Consider the following 16,763-nt stretch of genomic DNA (forward strand, 5'->3'; position numbering starts at 1 on the left):
TAAACAGACAATCTTCACTTTCCAGTGAGTATGCCAGCATTTGCTTGCAGCTCTGTTTTTTTGGACAAGCAGCCTCTGCAAACACCAAAAGGAAATTTTTGTTTGGAATATTCTCAGTCTTATCCACATAAGACAGGATATCCTTATTTGTTTTTATTCATCCCACAATTTAAAACTAAAACAACAAAGAAAGAAAAGAAAAGTGCAAAAACACTCACCGTACACAAACTTACAAATTCTTCTCCCTCTCTGAGACCCTCAGTTCTCTGCTTTCTTTGGATAACAAACTCTCCCACCTAACCCCCGCTCCCTGTCAGTCTTCATGGCAGCCAGTCACACCATCTCTTGCTCTCCTGCTCTGTTTGCAGACGGTAGAGATGAGAGAGATGGGGCAGGATGGTTACTCGGATACTGAGCACTTTCCACCAATGGAAGGCCATGGCAGGGCCGCTTCCATGCCCCGCCTCCCAGGCGACAACCAAGTGAGCAGCATTCTCACTTTTCCACTCTCTCTCTCTCTCTATTTTTCCCCATTGTGTATGTTCCCCATCTCCTTTTGTTGGGATAGATCAAACCCACCAAGGTCTGACTCGTTGCTCAAAAGGCTTGTTGCTGTGGTTACTGGAATCCATGTTGGAGCAGGTTTAGTAAGAGATTCCAGGAAAATCAAAACAACAATTGACAAATGCCTAATGTTGCCGCTTTGGTTCTGGGTTACAGTTTACACTGAGTCGACCAGTCAACCAAGAGCAACCAGTTAAGTGACGACCTTCAAATGGGCTGTCCTGTCATACCAGTGTTTCTGCCTAAAACATGGAAATGTTTTACTGAAATGCTGAACTCCAAACTTGAATTCAGAAGGACCACAGTAAGGCAAAGTCAGACCTTCTGTTCCTTTTTTGTCCTTCTCCTACTACTCCTGTTCTCTCCTTCTCTTCCCCTCATCCTCCCACCTGCATGGAGAGTTTTAACTGTCGTTGTCCCGTTTCCCATCCAACACACACATCCATCTCTATATTGTTTCATGTCCCGGTGAGTGCTCTGGTTGTCATATGCACACAACAGATCTACACACATACTACACACACATAAATGCAGATGCACTTCTCTTCCTCCCATTATTTCCTCTATTTTTTTTTGTCAAAACCCAGATTTCTTTATTTTGTCCGTTGTTGTTTTTCTACTAAACTGTCTCTTCCTTCCTGTCGAAGGTGCTGGACTCTTTCACTTTTGGGGGTTTATTTATTTTTTTAATCAACCAGGACTGGAACCAGCCTGACATTGTGTGATACAAATGTGTGTGTGTGTGTGTGTGTGTGTGTGTGTGTGTGTGTGTGTGTGTGTGAGTGTAAGCTGTGCACAGTACGTGTTTGTGCTGCAGTTTTCCTGTGCTCTCACTGTACCTCACACTGTTCCTGTCACATTGTCGACTCCCGTTTGGGTTGATTGTAACTGTGTGTGTTTTTTGTGTCTGTGCGTGTGTGTGAGTGCGTGTGTCTGTTTGTGAATATGCATACCCATTTATGCGTGTATTTTGCTGATCGTCCTCATTGCTGTTGTGACCGTGGTGCCGTTGATTGAGCATTTTCATGGTGATCTTGTCTATATAACACTGTTTTGGCGACAACCACCAGTGTCTGTGGTAAGTCTTTCTCTCCCACCTTCACTGCTGCTTCAGTGTCTAATCAGACTCTCTTTCTCTGTCCCTCTTTCTGTCTCTCTCTTTCCTCTCTCCACGGTCGCACCACTTATCTTTTTGGGTTAAACCTCCAACTAACAACTCTTTGGTTTTCTTTTGTTTCCCCTTTCCTTTTTCCATTCTGTATCAATTCACCCCTGTCTCCCTCACTTTTCTTCCTCTTCTCCCTCTCCTCCCTCTCCTCTTCCTCCCTCCCTGGTTCTATATGTATGCTCCATGTGTGACCACTCCTTTGGCGTATTTGTGGCTCTGTGCGTGCGTGCGTGTGTGTGTGCGCGCCTGTGTATCCTATCTGTGCTCATATAGCAGCGGAGGAGAGGAAAACAACGTGGCAGTAACCTCAGTGTATGTACCCTGTCTTCCCTGTCTTGTCTTTCTCTCTCTCTCTCTTTCTTTCTTTTTTTCTCCCTTTCACTCTCACACACTCCTGAAACTTCTTGTTTTCCTCATTCGTCATGTCTTCATGTTGTGTCTTTATCATTTCTTGGGTCGGGGAGGGGGGAGGGACAGGATTTATAAGGATAACCTTTTTCAGCATGGCCAACTCTGATGCCAGCCCAGCTTCCAAACTGATCCCAGCATCCTAAATGTAGCTACTTAATGCAGTAGTAGTTTGGAACTGGGCTGAAGTCTGCACGTCCCCTCTGATCATCAACAGTCACTGCCACTGTCTTGTGGCCTCTCTCTCTCTGTTTCTCTTTGTCTCTCTTTGTCTCTCTCTCTCTCTCTCAGCTGCTGTTGCTGCTGCTAGTGCTTTGTTGCTTTATGTCTTCATGCTTTTGTGCTTGTCTGTATTATAATGTTGTCAGTGTTTCCCCATCTGTGTCCAAGTCTTCATTTACACCCGCCCACCTGCATGCAGGAAATTTGTTGAAATGCGGTTTAATAAGTGTGTGTGAGTGTGTGTGTGAGAGAGAGAGGGTAATGAATAGAAATGAAAAATGTGTGTATCTGTGTGTGTGGACGGATACGTCGCCGGGATTCTCAGTGCTACTCCTGTTAAGGCCAGATAATTGGCCCAGTGTTTTATATGCACAACTGCTGACCCGTCATCTGCCAAAAACAGTATCTGGAAAACTTGGCGAGGTCAGCTGCCAAAAGGTTCTAGCACTGAAGTAGCCTGATGTGGTTAACATGCCCAGGTTGGCTACTTGTGGCACCATAGGCTCTGTCCTGCTGTCCCATCTCAGAGCATGAGGCCTTGGCACTGCAGGAGCAAGTTCTCATGTGGGTTGAGGACTCAGGACAAACCCCTATGTCCCTGCATGGCTGGAGGAAAGCACGCTGAGACAGAGTAGAACTAGTGCAGCCTGGAATGTGCCATGTTCAGGGGGTGTAACAGATGGTGAGGATGGAAGAGTGTTGCAAGTCGTACTGACCCTTCTATCCCTCTTTTTCTTTGACAAAGCAAGTTACAGAAGCATGGAAGGCATGGCCGTTTGCCATCATCTCCTTTATTTTATTTCTTTTTAACCTTTTTTTTATTGTATACTTTTTTTCTTCCTCTGCATAAGGGGTCGGCAACTGCTGTAGCTTGAGCCCTGAGTTAGTTTTTTGTTGTTATTGTTTTTTAACACTGTTGATTAGAGATAAGGGTTTTACATGTGCACTGACATATTCACATAGTGTTAATTTATCTTCTTGTTTTTATTCATGTGAAAACAGACTAATAAAACCATTGGTAGGAGTGTCTGTCCACTCCTGGGCGAGCTGTATTCAAGCTTAAACCTAAAGCCCCAAGGTTTGATGAATGTTGAAAGATCTTTGATACTATCCATCTGACTGATTTGTTAGGTCTTGCATTAAATAATTTATAACACTAACTACATGAGATATGTATCCCTCTCTTGGGGGGATAATCAAATGTAGATGTTCTCTAATTAAATAAATGTGTTTTTTTTAATGCAGTATGCAAGATATAGTAAAATTCAAATGATGATTTCATCAGGCATCTGTTATTTATATCGCAACCTACAGATTTCAGCATCACAAGCTGTTTGTGTCAAAACCTGGTGCAGAATAAGGGTTATTTTATAAGTAGATATACAGTATATTAGTAAAAATGCAGAATGATTTTTTTTTCTTGTAGGTTCTTAATAATTGTGATGTACGGCCGGTTTGGCCCATTGGCTGCTTTTTGCCGACCCCTGCCCTAATAAATGTAAACAGGGTCTAGTGTTTTTGAAAAGGCATGATTGAAACATTATTACTAATGTGGGATATGGGATGGTATGTGGGAGATAAGAGGGTAAGGGGGATTTGCATACAGTTCAAGAAACAGACTCCACTCACATACAAGCACACGTAAACATAGTGTCTCATACAAAACACTAACTTGGCAATCAAAGGAAACACCTCTTCTTGCCTCTCTCCCTCTCTCTCCTATCCCTCCCTCGGTGGTCTCTCTCTTTCCCTCTCAGACCATCAACGACAGCAGTCCCATGAAACGCTCGGCCTCATCGCTGGGCCACAGCAGGTCTGGGCGAGGCCACAGAGACAAAGGAGGGCCAGACGACTACAACATGGAGTGTGCGATACCTGAGGAGGGGAGAACTTCCAGGCACGGACACCGACGAAAAGACCGGAGTCACAGGGCATCTGAAAGGTCCCTCTGTCGTTACACAGAGGCTGACACAGGTATGAAAGACTACAGACACATAAACAGCCATAGATTACACACAATGGTTGGACAGATACAACAACTGACTGAAAAAAAGTTACGTTTTGCATTTCCATTACCTTTAAATGTTGTTACTGTATATTGTTATCTTTCCACAACACTTAACCCCAATGGTAACTGCGATGAACTCCACCCTCAGGCCTGGGCACAGACCTGAGCACCACCACCCAGTCAGGTGACCTCACATCAAAAGACAAGGATCGCGACAGAGATCGCGGCCGGTCCAAAGACCGCAAGCATCACCACCATCACCACCACCACCACGGCTCTGTGGACAAGGAGCGCTATGTAGCAGAGCGAGGCGGCGAGTACGCACACAGGCACTCCCGCGAGAGAGAGCACGACCGCGAGAGAGAGCACGACCGGGAGAGGGACCATGACCGGGAGAGGGAGCACGACCGGGAGAGGGAGCACGACCGGGAGAGGGAGCACGACCGGGAGAGGGAGCACGACCGAGAGAGGGAGCACGACCGAGAGAGGGAGAGAGAGAGGGACCGGCGCTGGTCCAGATCACCCAGCGAGGGTCGCGATTGCATGACGCACAGACAGGTGGGCTTCTGGGTACTTGTGTGCATGTAGTGTTTTGCTTTTTAATACAAAATGCAGTGGACGGGCACATTTTCAGTGTTATGCTAAAATAGAGTAATGTGTGAAATTTGACTGATAATAAGAGCTGTGTTGACTGTGGTGTTTCTGATGTGATTTTAGTATGACAGTTCCCCTGATAATCTTCAACTCCGAGGACACTGCTGCCTGTTAGTTATTGTTAATTCCTGCCTTCAAATTAGAGGCCGAGACTTGTTGTGTTCCTTAACAACACAGAGTTGCGATAGTGTGTGTGTACCCTATAGCTTCCTTTGTTATGTACATATACTGTTGACTCTGACTCTTGACTACATGCACACAAACATTTGCATTAGTGTGGGTATAATCATGTGAGTACAAGTAAGTGTTTCTTAAATGAAGTCATTGTTCCAACAAACCAAACAAATATGCATAAAAAATGTATATTTGAGAACCTGACTGCTGTCCCTATCTGCCCTGCCTCGATGTTTTTTGGACTGCTAATGTTCTCTCACGCCCCCACCCCCTACCCCTCCACTCCCAACCCTCCACACACACACACACACACACACATATACACCACAGTCTATTCAACATCCTTTTCCGTGCACATTACAGTGGCAACACTTCAGACTATTTATTACAATCTACATCTGCTTTTGTGGTAGACAGCCTTATGCATAGAATATTTCCTATATCTTTTGCAACATTTATTGCAAAGGACTGGAGGACTAATTGGTTTCTCACATTTGATTTTTTATTGGTAAAAAATATACTTGTACCATAAAGCTCAGCATGTTGGACACATAACCACACAGATTAAAACCAAACACATTTTAGCTATGCGTAGTTGCCATATTTATCCTGTACCACATTTGTTGCTCCAGAAATCAACCCTTTACCCTTCTTTTCTCCTTTCGTCCTTTGTTTTCTTTCCTCTGCGTGACATGTTGCTTCTCTATGTATGGTGCTGTTTGGAAACTCATCTTTTTTATCAACATCTGCTCTGTTACTTTTTGATGCCTCTCATTTCTACCTTCCTTTCCTCCACTCACATTATGACTGGTGCTTTTTATTCTTATCGTTGCTGTGATTCTTGTTGTTGTTGTTGTTGTTGTCTTTTCTTGCTTTTCTATGTGGACTCTCTTGCTTTCTCTCTGCCTCTTCAATCTCACATCTCTCTCTTTCCCCTCTCTATTTGTTTCACACTCTATCTTTCCCATCCTCTACTTTTTTCTACATGTTCTGTCGTTGAATTCGTGGTTCGTTCCTTTTATTTGCTTTATTTCACTTTTCGTGTAGGGCAGTAGTTCGGTCAGCGGAAGTCCTGTCCCCTCAACTTCGGGGACCAGTACGCCACGTCGAGGCCGTCGGCAGTTGCCTCAGACCCCCGCAACACCCCGGCCCCATGTAACCTACTCCCCTGTGGTCCGTAAGGCCATGCCCACACCGCCTGGGGGGCCACAGGGCAGACCCCCAGCCCCAGCCCCTCGCCGCTTTTCTCCCGAGCCTCCCCAAGGCCAGGGCCCTCCTCCCGCTGGCCTCCCGCTGGCCCACCACGGCCCTGCCCGCCAAGGTCATCACCCTCCGCCTCGCTGGGGAGACACGGGTGGAGGAGGCGGCTCCATGGAAGGGGACGGCTGCTTCTACAACCAGGACTACCAGGACTATGAACCCCACCATGAACCCCCTGCCTACGAGCAAAACCCCATACAGGGCGGCAACCCCCACCCACACGCCCTGGCCAACCACCCACTGCCGCAGCCCCCTCAACCGCAGCCACATAACCCCCATCCCCACCCTCCACCTCAGCCGCACCCCGTAAACAACCCCCACCCTCATCCACCGCCCCACTCGCAGCCCAGTCGCACCTCACCAAGGACTGCCCACCATGCGCCCCCTCCCACCACTGCCCTGACCGGGCCTGTACAGAGCCAGGTGCAGCCTGCTACCCAGCGTCGCCTCCCCAACGGCTACCGCTCCTCATCCCCTTCCACACATCTCCACGGACCCCCCCATACCGGGCCTCACAAGGTCCCCCCTCCAGCTGGGCATCCCAGAGGGCCCCGCAAGGGCCTGCATGAACCCTACAGCGAGACAGAGGACGACGACTGGTGCTAGCCTCTGGGGATAGGGGAAGGGCATATGGGGGAAAATGAACTGATAGACGGACAGAAAGATGAAGATTGGAAGCTCTCAGCCAGAGCACTGACTGCCAAGGGAAACCACAACCTTTTCTTTCTTGTCTGTTCATTTTTTCCTCTCCTCCACTGCTTGGCATGTCCCAGGGCTGGTGGGCTATAGATGAGGGGATTGGTGTCAGAATGAGGGGATGGAACAAGAATGCTGAGGCAGGATCTGGAGAAACACGGGGTGTGAGAGGAGGTCACAAACCACCTCCATTTTCTGCTTGCGTTGTTGTTGCATTCATCTCTTGATGCCAAATGAGACCAACCTCAAAACTGTGGTTTTTCTAAAGGATGCAAGCAGGAGGGGTGAAGGACACTAGTCTATGTGTGTCTTAAATTATGCCTCTGGCAATGAGCTACAGCCACTTACAAGATGTCAAGAGTTGCGACTCGACAAAAGACACTTTACAGTCAGAGACAAACGAACGACCAATTTTTTTTTTTTTTTTTGGTTTTTGCTTCTCAAAGCTAACGTCAGTTCAGTTAGCTGCAGAAAGAATCAAATCCAACCCTCCCAGCCACCAGTTGAATATTGATGAGTTTTATCATCTGTGTTTTTAAATAGGAACAAAATTGACAATGAGCCCTCCACCTGTGTGAGGTGAGAAGGCTAAGTGGGTGGGAGAGTTGGGGAGTGTTGTACGGGGTTGACAAGTCCCTCAGTCAAAATCTAAAGGACAGGATGGGGTGTCTTGGGGATGTTTACTGCTGTCCCTGGAGAACACCCTCCTCCCGGAAACATTCAAACCAACCTCAACCTATGACCTAAAGAGAGAAGAAAAACAAAAATGTGGAGATGGGTTTCAGAAATGAAATACAAACCAATAACTGTTTTCTGCAGTATTTCTTCTATTCTGCAGCTGCTTCTTCTTCTTCCTCCTTCTCTTCTACTTCTTCAAAACATTGAAGCTTGAATCTTCTGTTGCACCCCACACAGCTTCGTTTTTAGACTTGCGGAGTTGTACACCCTGTGGAATCCTGCATGAATGATACAAAAAATAATAATAATAGCAACAATGAGAACCTACTGTATGTGGGGGGAAATTTTTCCTCAGTCCTTTCTGTTGTGGTCTGTAGGGTTTCTCTCTTTTTTGTTTTTTAGTAAAAATGCCTTTCTGTTTCTCTCTCTCTCTCTCTCTCACTCTCTCTCTCTTTCTCTCTCTCTCCTCTGTATGACATTCCTCTCTCTGTACCTTCATGTACACTAGAATCAAACGACAGAGGGAGATTGGATAGTTGCTGTATGTATATCTAGACGGAACAAAATGATTACTTTTTGCTTGCTTGTCTGTATGTTCTGTGCCAAATGCTTGCCACTGATACAGCTGGAATTGCACATATTTTTGTGGAAGTAACTTTTTGTAACTAAGGTGTAAATCCTAAAATGAAATACTGGGATGCAGGGTAAAGGGTTTTTTTGTTTTTTTGGGGGGGAGGGGGAGGGCGGGAGTGGTGTCCATATTGGTAAACAAGTTTGACAAATTAGTAAGATCTCAAAGTCTTCCAGGGTTTTGGGTTTAAATAGAGTCATCAGAGAGAAAGAGACCAATAGAAAGGCAGAGAAAGGAGAGAAACTCTTCATCTTTGTTTTCTTTGTTACCGGCCGTAATAATGGACGAACAGATAACATAATAATTTATGATGATCATGATCGATGATCATGATAATGAGGCAGATTCTCCATATTTGGTCATATATTCTTTTCTCTATGTTTACTTCCTTTTGAGCTCAGCAAATCATTTTTACAACCCTGAGGTGGGGCTCCAACACTTGCATTGTGGGAGAATGTGTTCTTGCAAACATGAAGCAGTCAATAGGCTTAAAGAATACAGAGAATTTTTAGACAGTAGAAGAATTCGATTTTGAGCACCCATTTGCTTTTAAAACTTTGTCAAACACAGCTGGTCCCTTCTCTCCTGCAGATGTGCAAACGAGTTCAACCGCCACTTGTGACCTTCGGATGGCGCTGTAGGACAAACAGTGTCACTGGGGTTTTTGTACCTCTTCCTTTGACTCCAAATCGGAGCTGTTCATGCAGGAGCAGTGCACCAAGAACACAGTTTAGCTCATTCTCTCACCAGTAGACCACCCCATCTGTGTTAGCCATGCGTAAACACAGGTGACTGAACTGCACAGTAGCACAGTTCAGATGGGTTGGAAAAACGATGTCTGGGCCCGGTCATGGTCCTGGAAAAAAAAAGTGTTAATGTGTATATCACTCTTATAGGTCTTGATTTCAATCTGCGTGTTTCTCCGTGTGCCCCGAACTAACACTTGTCACTAATGCGTGCCACTGTCAGCCCCAACTTTATTCTTATTGTCATTATTTTATTTCTTTATCTGACCAATGTTTTACCTGGAGGCCTATCACATGTTGACCAGAGAATGCACCGAAAAAATAGAAAAGAAAAAAAAACTGCCTATTAGTGTCTTTCCAACCTCAGTGGAATGTCACAGACAAGTATTTTTTCACATCACTACACTTAAAATCAGAAAGCACACTAGGTATGTAGCTCCTGGTTGTGGTGTTTGTGTGTGTGTGCGTGTGTGTGTACATGGGAGAGTGTGTTCCTGATATTTTTTGGTGTTTTGGTTTTGTGCTCGCTTTGCTTTCTGTTTCTCGTCTCCAGAAATTCTTTCGAAACCTTCAAGATGTTTCAGTCAAACCATTGCAACAATCCTCGACTGTGTGTTTGTGTGTGCATACAGTATGCATGTGAGTGTATGTATGTTTGTGTGTGTGTATGCGTATGCGTATGCAAGCGGGTGCGTGTTATGTCAGTAACCCCTGAATGAAACATGAAAAATGTAAAGCCCCAAACATTCACAATCCATCTTTGTGTCTATGCTGCAGTGAAATCCACTAACACGCTGATTAACCACACACAGAGTCTTCAAAAAGCAATGTAAAGCCGCTACTGAGAAGAAAAAAAAAGTTTAAAAAAATAAAAACGTTTTTAAGTACAAAAGATTAAAAAAAAGGAAAAAATATCTAGTTCCAGAAATGCATGTGCTATGTGCATGCCACACCGTGGGTTAACAGTCATCTTCAGGACATAAAAGAAAAAGCAGATTAATGAATTCAGAGGAATTAAAAAAATATATAGATATATAATAGATAGATGTTTTTAAAAAGCAATGTTTCCTTTTTTTCCTTCTATTTTTGAGAACAAAAAAGGTTAAAAAATTACAAAAAAAAAAGTCTAAAGAATTAAAAACACAAAAGAGACTTCGGTGAGAGTCTGAGTCTCGTTTGTTTTCTTCTGTTACATGGGTTTGAGGCACAACACAACCATGTTCAGGACACCACGAAAAAAAGAACTGTTTTTAATGAGAAAAAAATATATATATCGACAATGAAAAGAAAGTGCAGTTCAGAAGATGGTGTATTCTCCCTTCTACTTTTTGTGGGGGTCAGGGGGTGCAGGAGCAAGCCAAATCTGATGATGTACTCATTCTAACTGGCTGTGGAACCTTTGATCTCTCACTCACTCCCTCTATTTTCTCTCTCTCTATCTCTGTCTCTCACACTCTTATCTGTCGCACTCTCAACCTGTCTCACCGCTATTTCTACCAGTGCATTTTGTAATTCCAAACAGAACTCTTCCTAAAGAATAAAAACCAGAGAGAATGCACACCGCTTCGCCTCAATTCTTGTCTGCATTATAACACAGTCTTTGTAACTGTGAGGATTGTGTGTGTGTGTGTGTATGTGTGTGTGTGTGTGTGTGGCCCAGAGTTTGTAAATTAAAGAGAGAAAGACACGCACATCGTAGGCCCAATTGGGATGGGTGCTGGATAAACGAGGAATGAATGCAAAAAGAGAAAAAATCCGCACACCATGAGCTCCCTTCAGAAAAATTTAGAGTTTGTAACAAAGATGTTTTTTACTATGTTACTCACCAAAACACACAGCATATGTCCATCAAATTAGTCCATGAAGGGAGCTTTTGCTATTGACAGTATCTACACCGAACAAAAATATGAACACAATGCTTTTGTTTTTGCTCCCATTTTTCATGAGCTGAATTCAAAGATCTTTTTCTATGTACACAAAAGGTCTATTTCTCTCTAATATTGTTCACAGATCTGGCTAAATCTGTGTTAGTGAGCCGAGATAATCCATCCACCTCACAGGTGTGACATATCAAGGTGCTGATTAGACTGCATGATTATTGCACAGGTGTGCATCAGGCTGACCACAATAAATGCAGTCAGGTCGAGATCCCGGTGAGGACGACGAGCATGCGGATGAGCTTCCCATGAGACGGTTTCTGACAGAATTGTGTTTATATGCAAACCGATAGTTGCAGCAGCTTTCCAGGTGGCTGGTCTCAGACGATCTTGGAGGTGAACACGCCGGGTGTGGAGGTCTTGGGCTGGTGTGGTTACACATGGTCTGTGGTTGTGAGGCCGGTTGGATGAAACACCTTTGGAGATGGCTTATGGTACAGAATTGAACATTCAATTCACAGACAACAGCTCTGGTGGACATTCCTGCAGTCAGCATGCCAATTGCATGCTCCCTCAAAACTTGCGACATCTGTGGCATTGTGCTGTGTGATAAAACTGCACATTTTAGAGTGGCCTTTTATTGTGGCCAGCCTCACACCTGTGCAATATGTATCCATGCTGTCTAATCAGCATCTTGATATGCCACACCTGTGAGGTGGATGGATTATCTCGGCAAAGTGCTCACTAACACAGATTTAGACAGATTTGTGAACAATATTTGAGAAAATTGGACCCTTTGTGTAGCCTGAAAAAGTTTTAGATCTTTTAAAACTTAGTGTTGCATCTATATTTTTGTTCAGTGTAGATATTTGATATATTTGTTAGTGCATGTTGTTTATTTCTGAGGCTTTAAGTCAACAAACCTTATGGGTATCAACATGTCAGCATGTTCATTAGCTTGAGTGTGTGAGAAAGAGCAGCCTGGGGTGTAGAGAAGGAGGTTTACTTGGCCTACATGAGGAAGCAAAGAGTGTGTGTGATGTGTATGACGTGTGTATTTTCGCAGGCATGTCCAGACGGTTCCGGCCACCCCACCCCCCCAGCCCTGTGTTTGTAGACAGGGTGCTCTGGTTTCAGCCGGAAGAATGAGCAGCACAGTCGGGGGGCCTCACAGGGGGAGGGCGGATCACACGGGCACTTCCCCCCACCACATTCCTCCGTCTGTTTTCCTGGGTTAATCCCCTCCCCCCAGCGCAAACACACAGCCACTGGTGAATCCCTGTTGTACGCCCCCCGACCATACAACTTATCTCCGGGGAGGAGGAGGGGGGGCTTGCATTCCAACACTTACACAGCAATACAAAAAATAAACATAAGTTAAATAAGATATGAACTTGTCAATGCACACTTTGATAAATTTGATCTTTGATGTGCAAATTACAAATCATTAATCCTTTTAGATTTTGTGTTTTAACACATTTCCCTGTTAACCCTCCACCCACACACACACACTTCAGAATACCTCACAAGCAAACTTTCTGTAGGAGTCATTATAGTTGTGTTATCTTCTTTACTTCAATATCTGCTGGATTTGAACCAGTTGTTGTTGCCACCATGGATCCAAGGGACCCTGATTGTTCTCCATGTTTGGCCAGCCAGTGGCTTTTCTTTTTCTTTTTTTTTTGCTACCTCCCCCTCTCCCTCATCCTTTTGGACCACAATCTCCTCAATTGTCCCTGCTTTTGTTCTGCAAATCAGTGTGGGGGATGTGAAGGCTGTGGGGGGAAGGAAGCCAACTTCTTCACACCCAAACCAGTTTCCTGTCACACACTCAAACACACCCACATACCACTTTCACACCAATTTTTCTTGCTCCACCTGCAAAACCTCCCCTCATTCCCATCATATCTATCTAAGGTGTAAGGCCCTGCCCGTGTGTGTGTGTGTGTGTGTGATAAGCAACACTTGACTCCAGATTCACTTTTAGTACAAAAACATCTTTAATAAATACTGAGGTAGTTGTAGTCATTGAATGTTTTACACTGGAATCAGCACATCTCCCACGTTCAGTCAACTCCTAGGCCTCAACACACTCAAATGAACACATTTGCTGAGTTTGTGCTTCCACAGAGTTGAGGAAATGTCAATAGCAGCAGTCCCAGGACCGACCCAGATGAACCACTTCCTGTAGGTCTGCCCAGAACAGCAGCTGAAGTCAATCTCTGTTTGTCAGCTGTGCCCCATATTTAGGCCAAAAGTCACTCAGACCGCTTCGCACCAACTGGGGCTGGCTTCCGTGATTCCTGTGACATGCCCAGACTTGTACAGAGACACCTCCGGCTCTCTCGAGGACGCAGTAATCCCGTGATTTCTTCCACCAAGTGAACCGTGGACAGGTTCTCCGTCAGGTGCGTTCAGGCCCCAAAAGGTTGCGTTGGAAAAAACAAAGTTCATTGCCTTTTTAATTTGGAGCTTCAACACGCTGCAATGGCTCTCTGTAGAGGCACAGTGGTTGTTGGCGCTGCTCCCAGTTCACTGCTGCAGTTCACATAGTCCATCAACACGGAACTTACTATTATGAGCTGTTGGGGGCAGTTCCCCTGCTCGAGTTTTGCCTTCTTACAAGGCAGGAAGTCCGGCTCAGCAGCGGCTTTGCCCCGTCTTTTCCTCGACTGTTGTGCCGGGCCAGTCGGGCACTGGTTTTCCTTATTCTCTGTGGGGGGGTCCGCGACCTCCTCTCCGGGTAGAGTCCGGGGTTGTCCCGTGGAAAGGGAAGAGGGACCCTCGGGCTCCACGTGAGCGCCAGCAGGCACAGTGTTGACCTGGGCCGCCGGGTGTTGTTGTTGTTGTTGTTCGCCACATCCTGAAGCCTCATTCTCTGGCGTCGTCTGGGCCGCGTGGTAAATGTCCCGGGCGGATTTCATCACCAGAGTCAGCAGGAGACTCCGGTGGAGACGGAGACCTCCTCGCTGGCTGCGGGAACTGTACAGTTTCCCCAAAGCCACCACCATGATCCTCTTGGCCTCGGCGCTGACCTCCATGACCGAAACTGTTTTTATTTTTAAACTAGTCCCGGACAAACAATCAGTAGGATTGGTGTGTGGATTTGAATCTCTCCCCGCTGACTCCGCACGCAGACACAATACAGGGCCGGCTGCGGGACAAGTACTTATCACCTCCCTGACGTCACCCAGCCAGCGTCATACCGTGATGCCCCGCCCACTGGCAACTGCTCAGGCAGCTGTGTCTATTTCCATCTCCTGGTTTTACCTCTTATCAAGATGAAACCGCTCAAGTGTCCAAATACAAACCGAAATCCCAAGGAAGATTTCAACTGTGATGAATAAATAATCAGGCCTAATAGAAATTACCCACGTGCATTTTCTGGTGATATAAAATGAGGTGTTAAGAAAACCAGCAGGAAAGCAAAAGTGGAGCTCATTGAGAATTGCTTGCTTGCACTGAGATTGCCATTTTTGCCATTAAATCTAATGTAAAGGGCTCAGGTGGTAACATTGCTTTTTTTCTTTCTTTTTTTTTTCAAAATACAAGAGCAGTTATGGTGGTTTATCATATGTCTTGGTTCTGGGTGCTGTTCTTGGATGGAAACTTGCTGCATGCCTCTGAAGCACATTTTTACATTTTCTGAGCATACCCAACAGCTGTGCAATGATGACAGCTAACAATTTATCTATCTTAGGTATTTTATAGAATGACCTGGACTTGTCTGTAAAATCACTTTTTTTTAATTACTTGTTTTTGGATGTTGTATCATACAGGTTTGACATGCAGACAGCTTGGCACTTGGACTCACAGCCTCCCACCCCACCCGTGCCCCTGCCCTTACAGTAGTTTTCCAATGCTGGGTCAAACTCAAACCTGTTATAGCCCTGGAGGGAGCAAGTTGATCCTGAGTGTGGTTTTGATGATAGTTTTTGGTTTTGTTTACAGTTCATCATTAGGCCTAAATCTTATTTGTAATGTCGTTGCAGCAAGTTAAAGTGCAACTGTACAATGTTAACATCTGTTAAGGAGAATTTTAGTAATTTGTTGTTCATTTTGAACGCATTACACCAAGCCTACACAACTGGAGTTATTTGTTGTTTAATTTTTAAGCATCACACCAAGCCTACACAAGTCTCACTGCTGTCCAGCCACAGATACAAAATGTAAATGGGTCCTGTCTTTTGTGTAGGCTACACTTTTACATTTAGCTTATGGGTTATGCAGCAAGTAAAGGTAGATCGTTCTCTCTCAGCCTCTTCATATGCCATCAGATGTACCACAGGGCTCAATCCTTGGCCCAACACTTGGTTTTCTATACATAAATCATTCCTTATTTACACCTGCTGCCAAACGTATGATAGTTGAAAAGACCATCCTTCCTCTGTTTGATTAGGATACAATCTACCGACACACATGCAAAGGAACTCCCCATAAATTGGACACAATCTATCACTCTGCTATTCGACTTGTCTTGACAAATGCTGCATTCAGAACTGTCTTCCTTAATTCTCAGGTCAGATGGCCTTCTTTACATATTTGCCAGAATATTCATTGGTTCACACTCATCTATAAAAGTTTCCTAGGTCATTCACCTCCATATTTAAACCAACTGTCTCCAATATCAACAACACATGGTCATCACACTACACATCCCCAAAACCATGTCTTGCTTTGGACAACGTCCTTCTCATTTGCTGCATCAAACGACTGGAACCTATTACAAAAAACATTTAAACTTGATGGTTTTGTATTTATATCTGCATTTAAACGCTGCCTAAAGGCAATTCGTAATGACACCTGTAAATGTTTTACTACATTTGGACACAGTTTTTACTTTTCTTTTCATTGCTGCTTAATGTGTTTTAATGTTTGTTTTGTTTTCTCCCTCAACTGTTTTATGGCACTTACCAGGTCAACATTGTAAATAATAATTCTACTCTTAATGCATCTTAATGTGTGAGAATCAGGTTAAATCAGTTGTGCCACATTCCAATAGTAATGCAAGAAAGGAACTTGCTGTGCTATTAGAATAACAACAAACAGTGATAAACCCAAGTGATGTTTATCAGGTAAGTGATTTTCAATTCATTCAAGTGGCCGCAAAGTTGTTTCAGAATTATTTGCAAATGTACAAATCATGAAAAACAGGATGTGCCTGTTTGAAGAGTGAAAGTAGGCGCATGAAAAGTGTAATCCATGAGAGATACTTATTTGCATTTTTTGTTTTCTCACACTGAAGAGAGAGAATACCTTTCCACTGCAGCAGCTATCTGAAACAGTCATGAAGATTGCCTGTTATAGTCCCTGAGCTCTCTCTCAGTCTCTCACCCATCCCCCAGTGTGTTGCTTCCTTTTGCAGGAAAAAAGAAAATGGGGGTGGAGGTTAACAGACAGATGCCCATATAAAGCACATCCTGCTTCTGTGGTACATGCAGAGGAAAACCCATGACGTGAGTGGGAGCCCTCATTTCCTGAAGCCATTTAAAGTAACAGTAGAGGATTGCGTCAGGTCCTACCACTTCCCTGCGCCCATATTTGGGCAATGGAATCCATTTCTCCAGATTGTGTGGTGGTGATCAGAAACTGCACAGTAATATTATACTTAATCAGCAGCTACATTAGGATATGTAAATAAAACAACATCAGCCTTTATTTTCTACTGTCTGGCATC

The 16,763-nt window shown here is 44.6% G+C and overlaps 2 protein-coding genes across 21 annotated transcripts in view; one reads left to right on the top strand and one right to left on the bottom strand.

Annotated features, from left to right (window-relative positions):
- Positions 1-10,084, top strand: part of cacna1aa (calcium channel, voltage-dependent, P/Q type, alpha 1A subunit, a) — an 80,075-nt gene extending 69,991 nt beyond the window's left edge. For 10 of the 20 annotated variants that reach the window (XM_085784516.1, XM_085784520.1, XM_085784517.1 and 7 more), the window contains 4 exons: positions 369-482; positions 4,120-4,336; positions 4,519-4,928; positions 6,246-10,084. In XM_085784516.1, coding sequence (XP_085640642.1) covers positions 369-482; positions 4,120-4,336; positions 4,519-4,928; positions 6,246-7,064 — 1,560 coding nt within the window. In that variant the 3' untranslated portion in view covers positions 7,065-10,084. Of the gene's footprint in view, positions 1-368; positions 483-2,005; positions 2,045-4,119; positions 4,337-4,518; positions 4,929-6,245 lie in introns of all 20 variants that reach the window. The other 10 variants (XM_085784528.1, XM_085784532.1, XM_085784529.1 and 7 more) reach the window with 5 other exon arrangements.
- A 2,978-nt stretch (positions 10,085-13,062) lies between these two features.
- On the bottom strand, positions 13,063-14,396 carry ier2a (immediate early response 2a). Its single transcript, XM_085784537.1, has one exon. It carries the CDS (start codon positions 14,125-14,127, stop codon positions 13,561-13,563), a length of 567 nt encoding a protein of 188 aa, XP_085640663.1. The 5' UTR covers positions 14,128-14,396; the 3' UTR covers positions 13,063-13,560.
- Between the last annotated feature and the right edge of the window lie 2,367 nt (positions 14,397-16,763).

Source organism: Trachurus japonicus, chromosome 8 (genome assembly GCF_045865225.1).
Source record: "Trachurus japonicus isolate A0001 chromosome 8, Traja_1.0".
Lineage (NCBI taxonomy): Eukaryota > Metazoa > Chordata > Actinopteri > Carangiformes > Carangidae > Trachurus > Trachurus japonicus.

Bases quoted from the DNA above. Each gene is read 5' to 3' on its own strand.
- ier2a (XM_085784537.1), bottom strand. From the start codon at position 14,127: ATGGAGGTCAGCGCCGAGGCCAAGAGGATCATGGTGGTGGCTTTGGGG.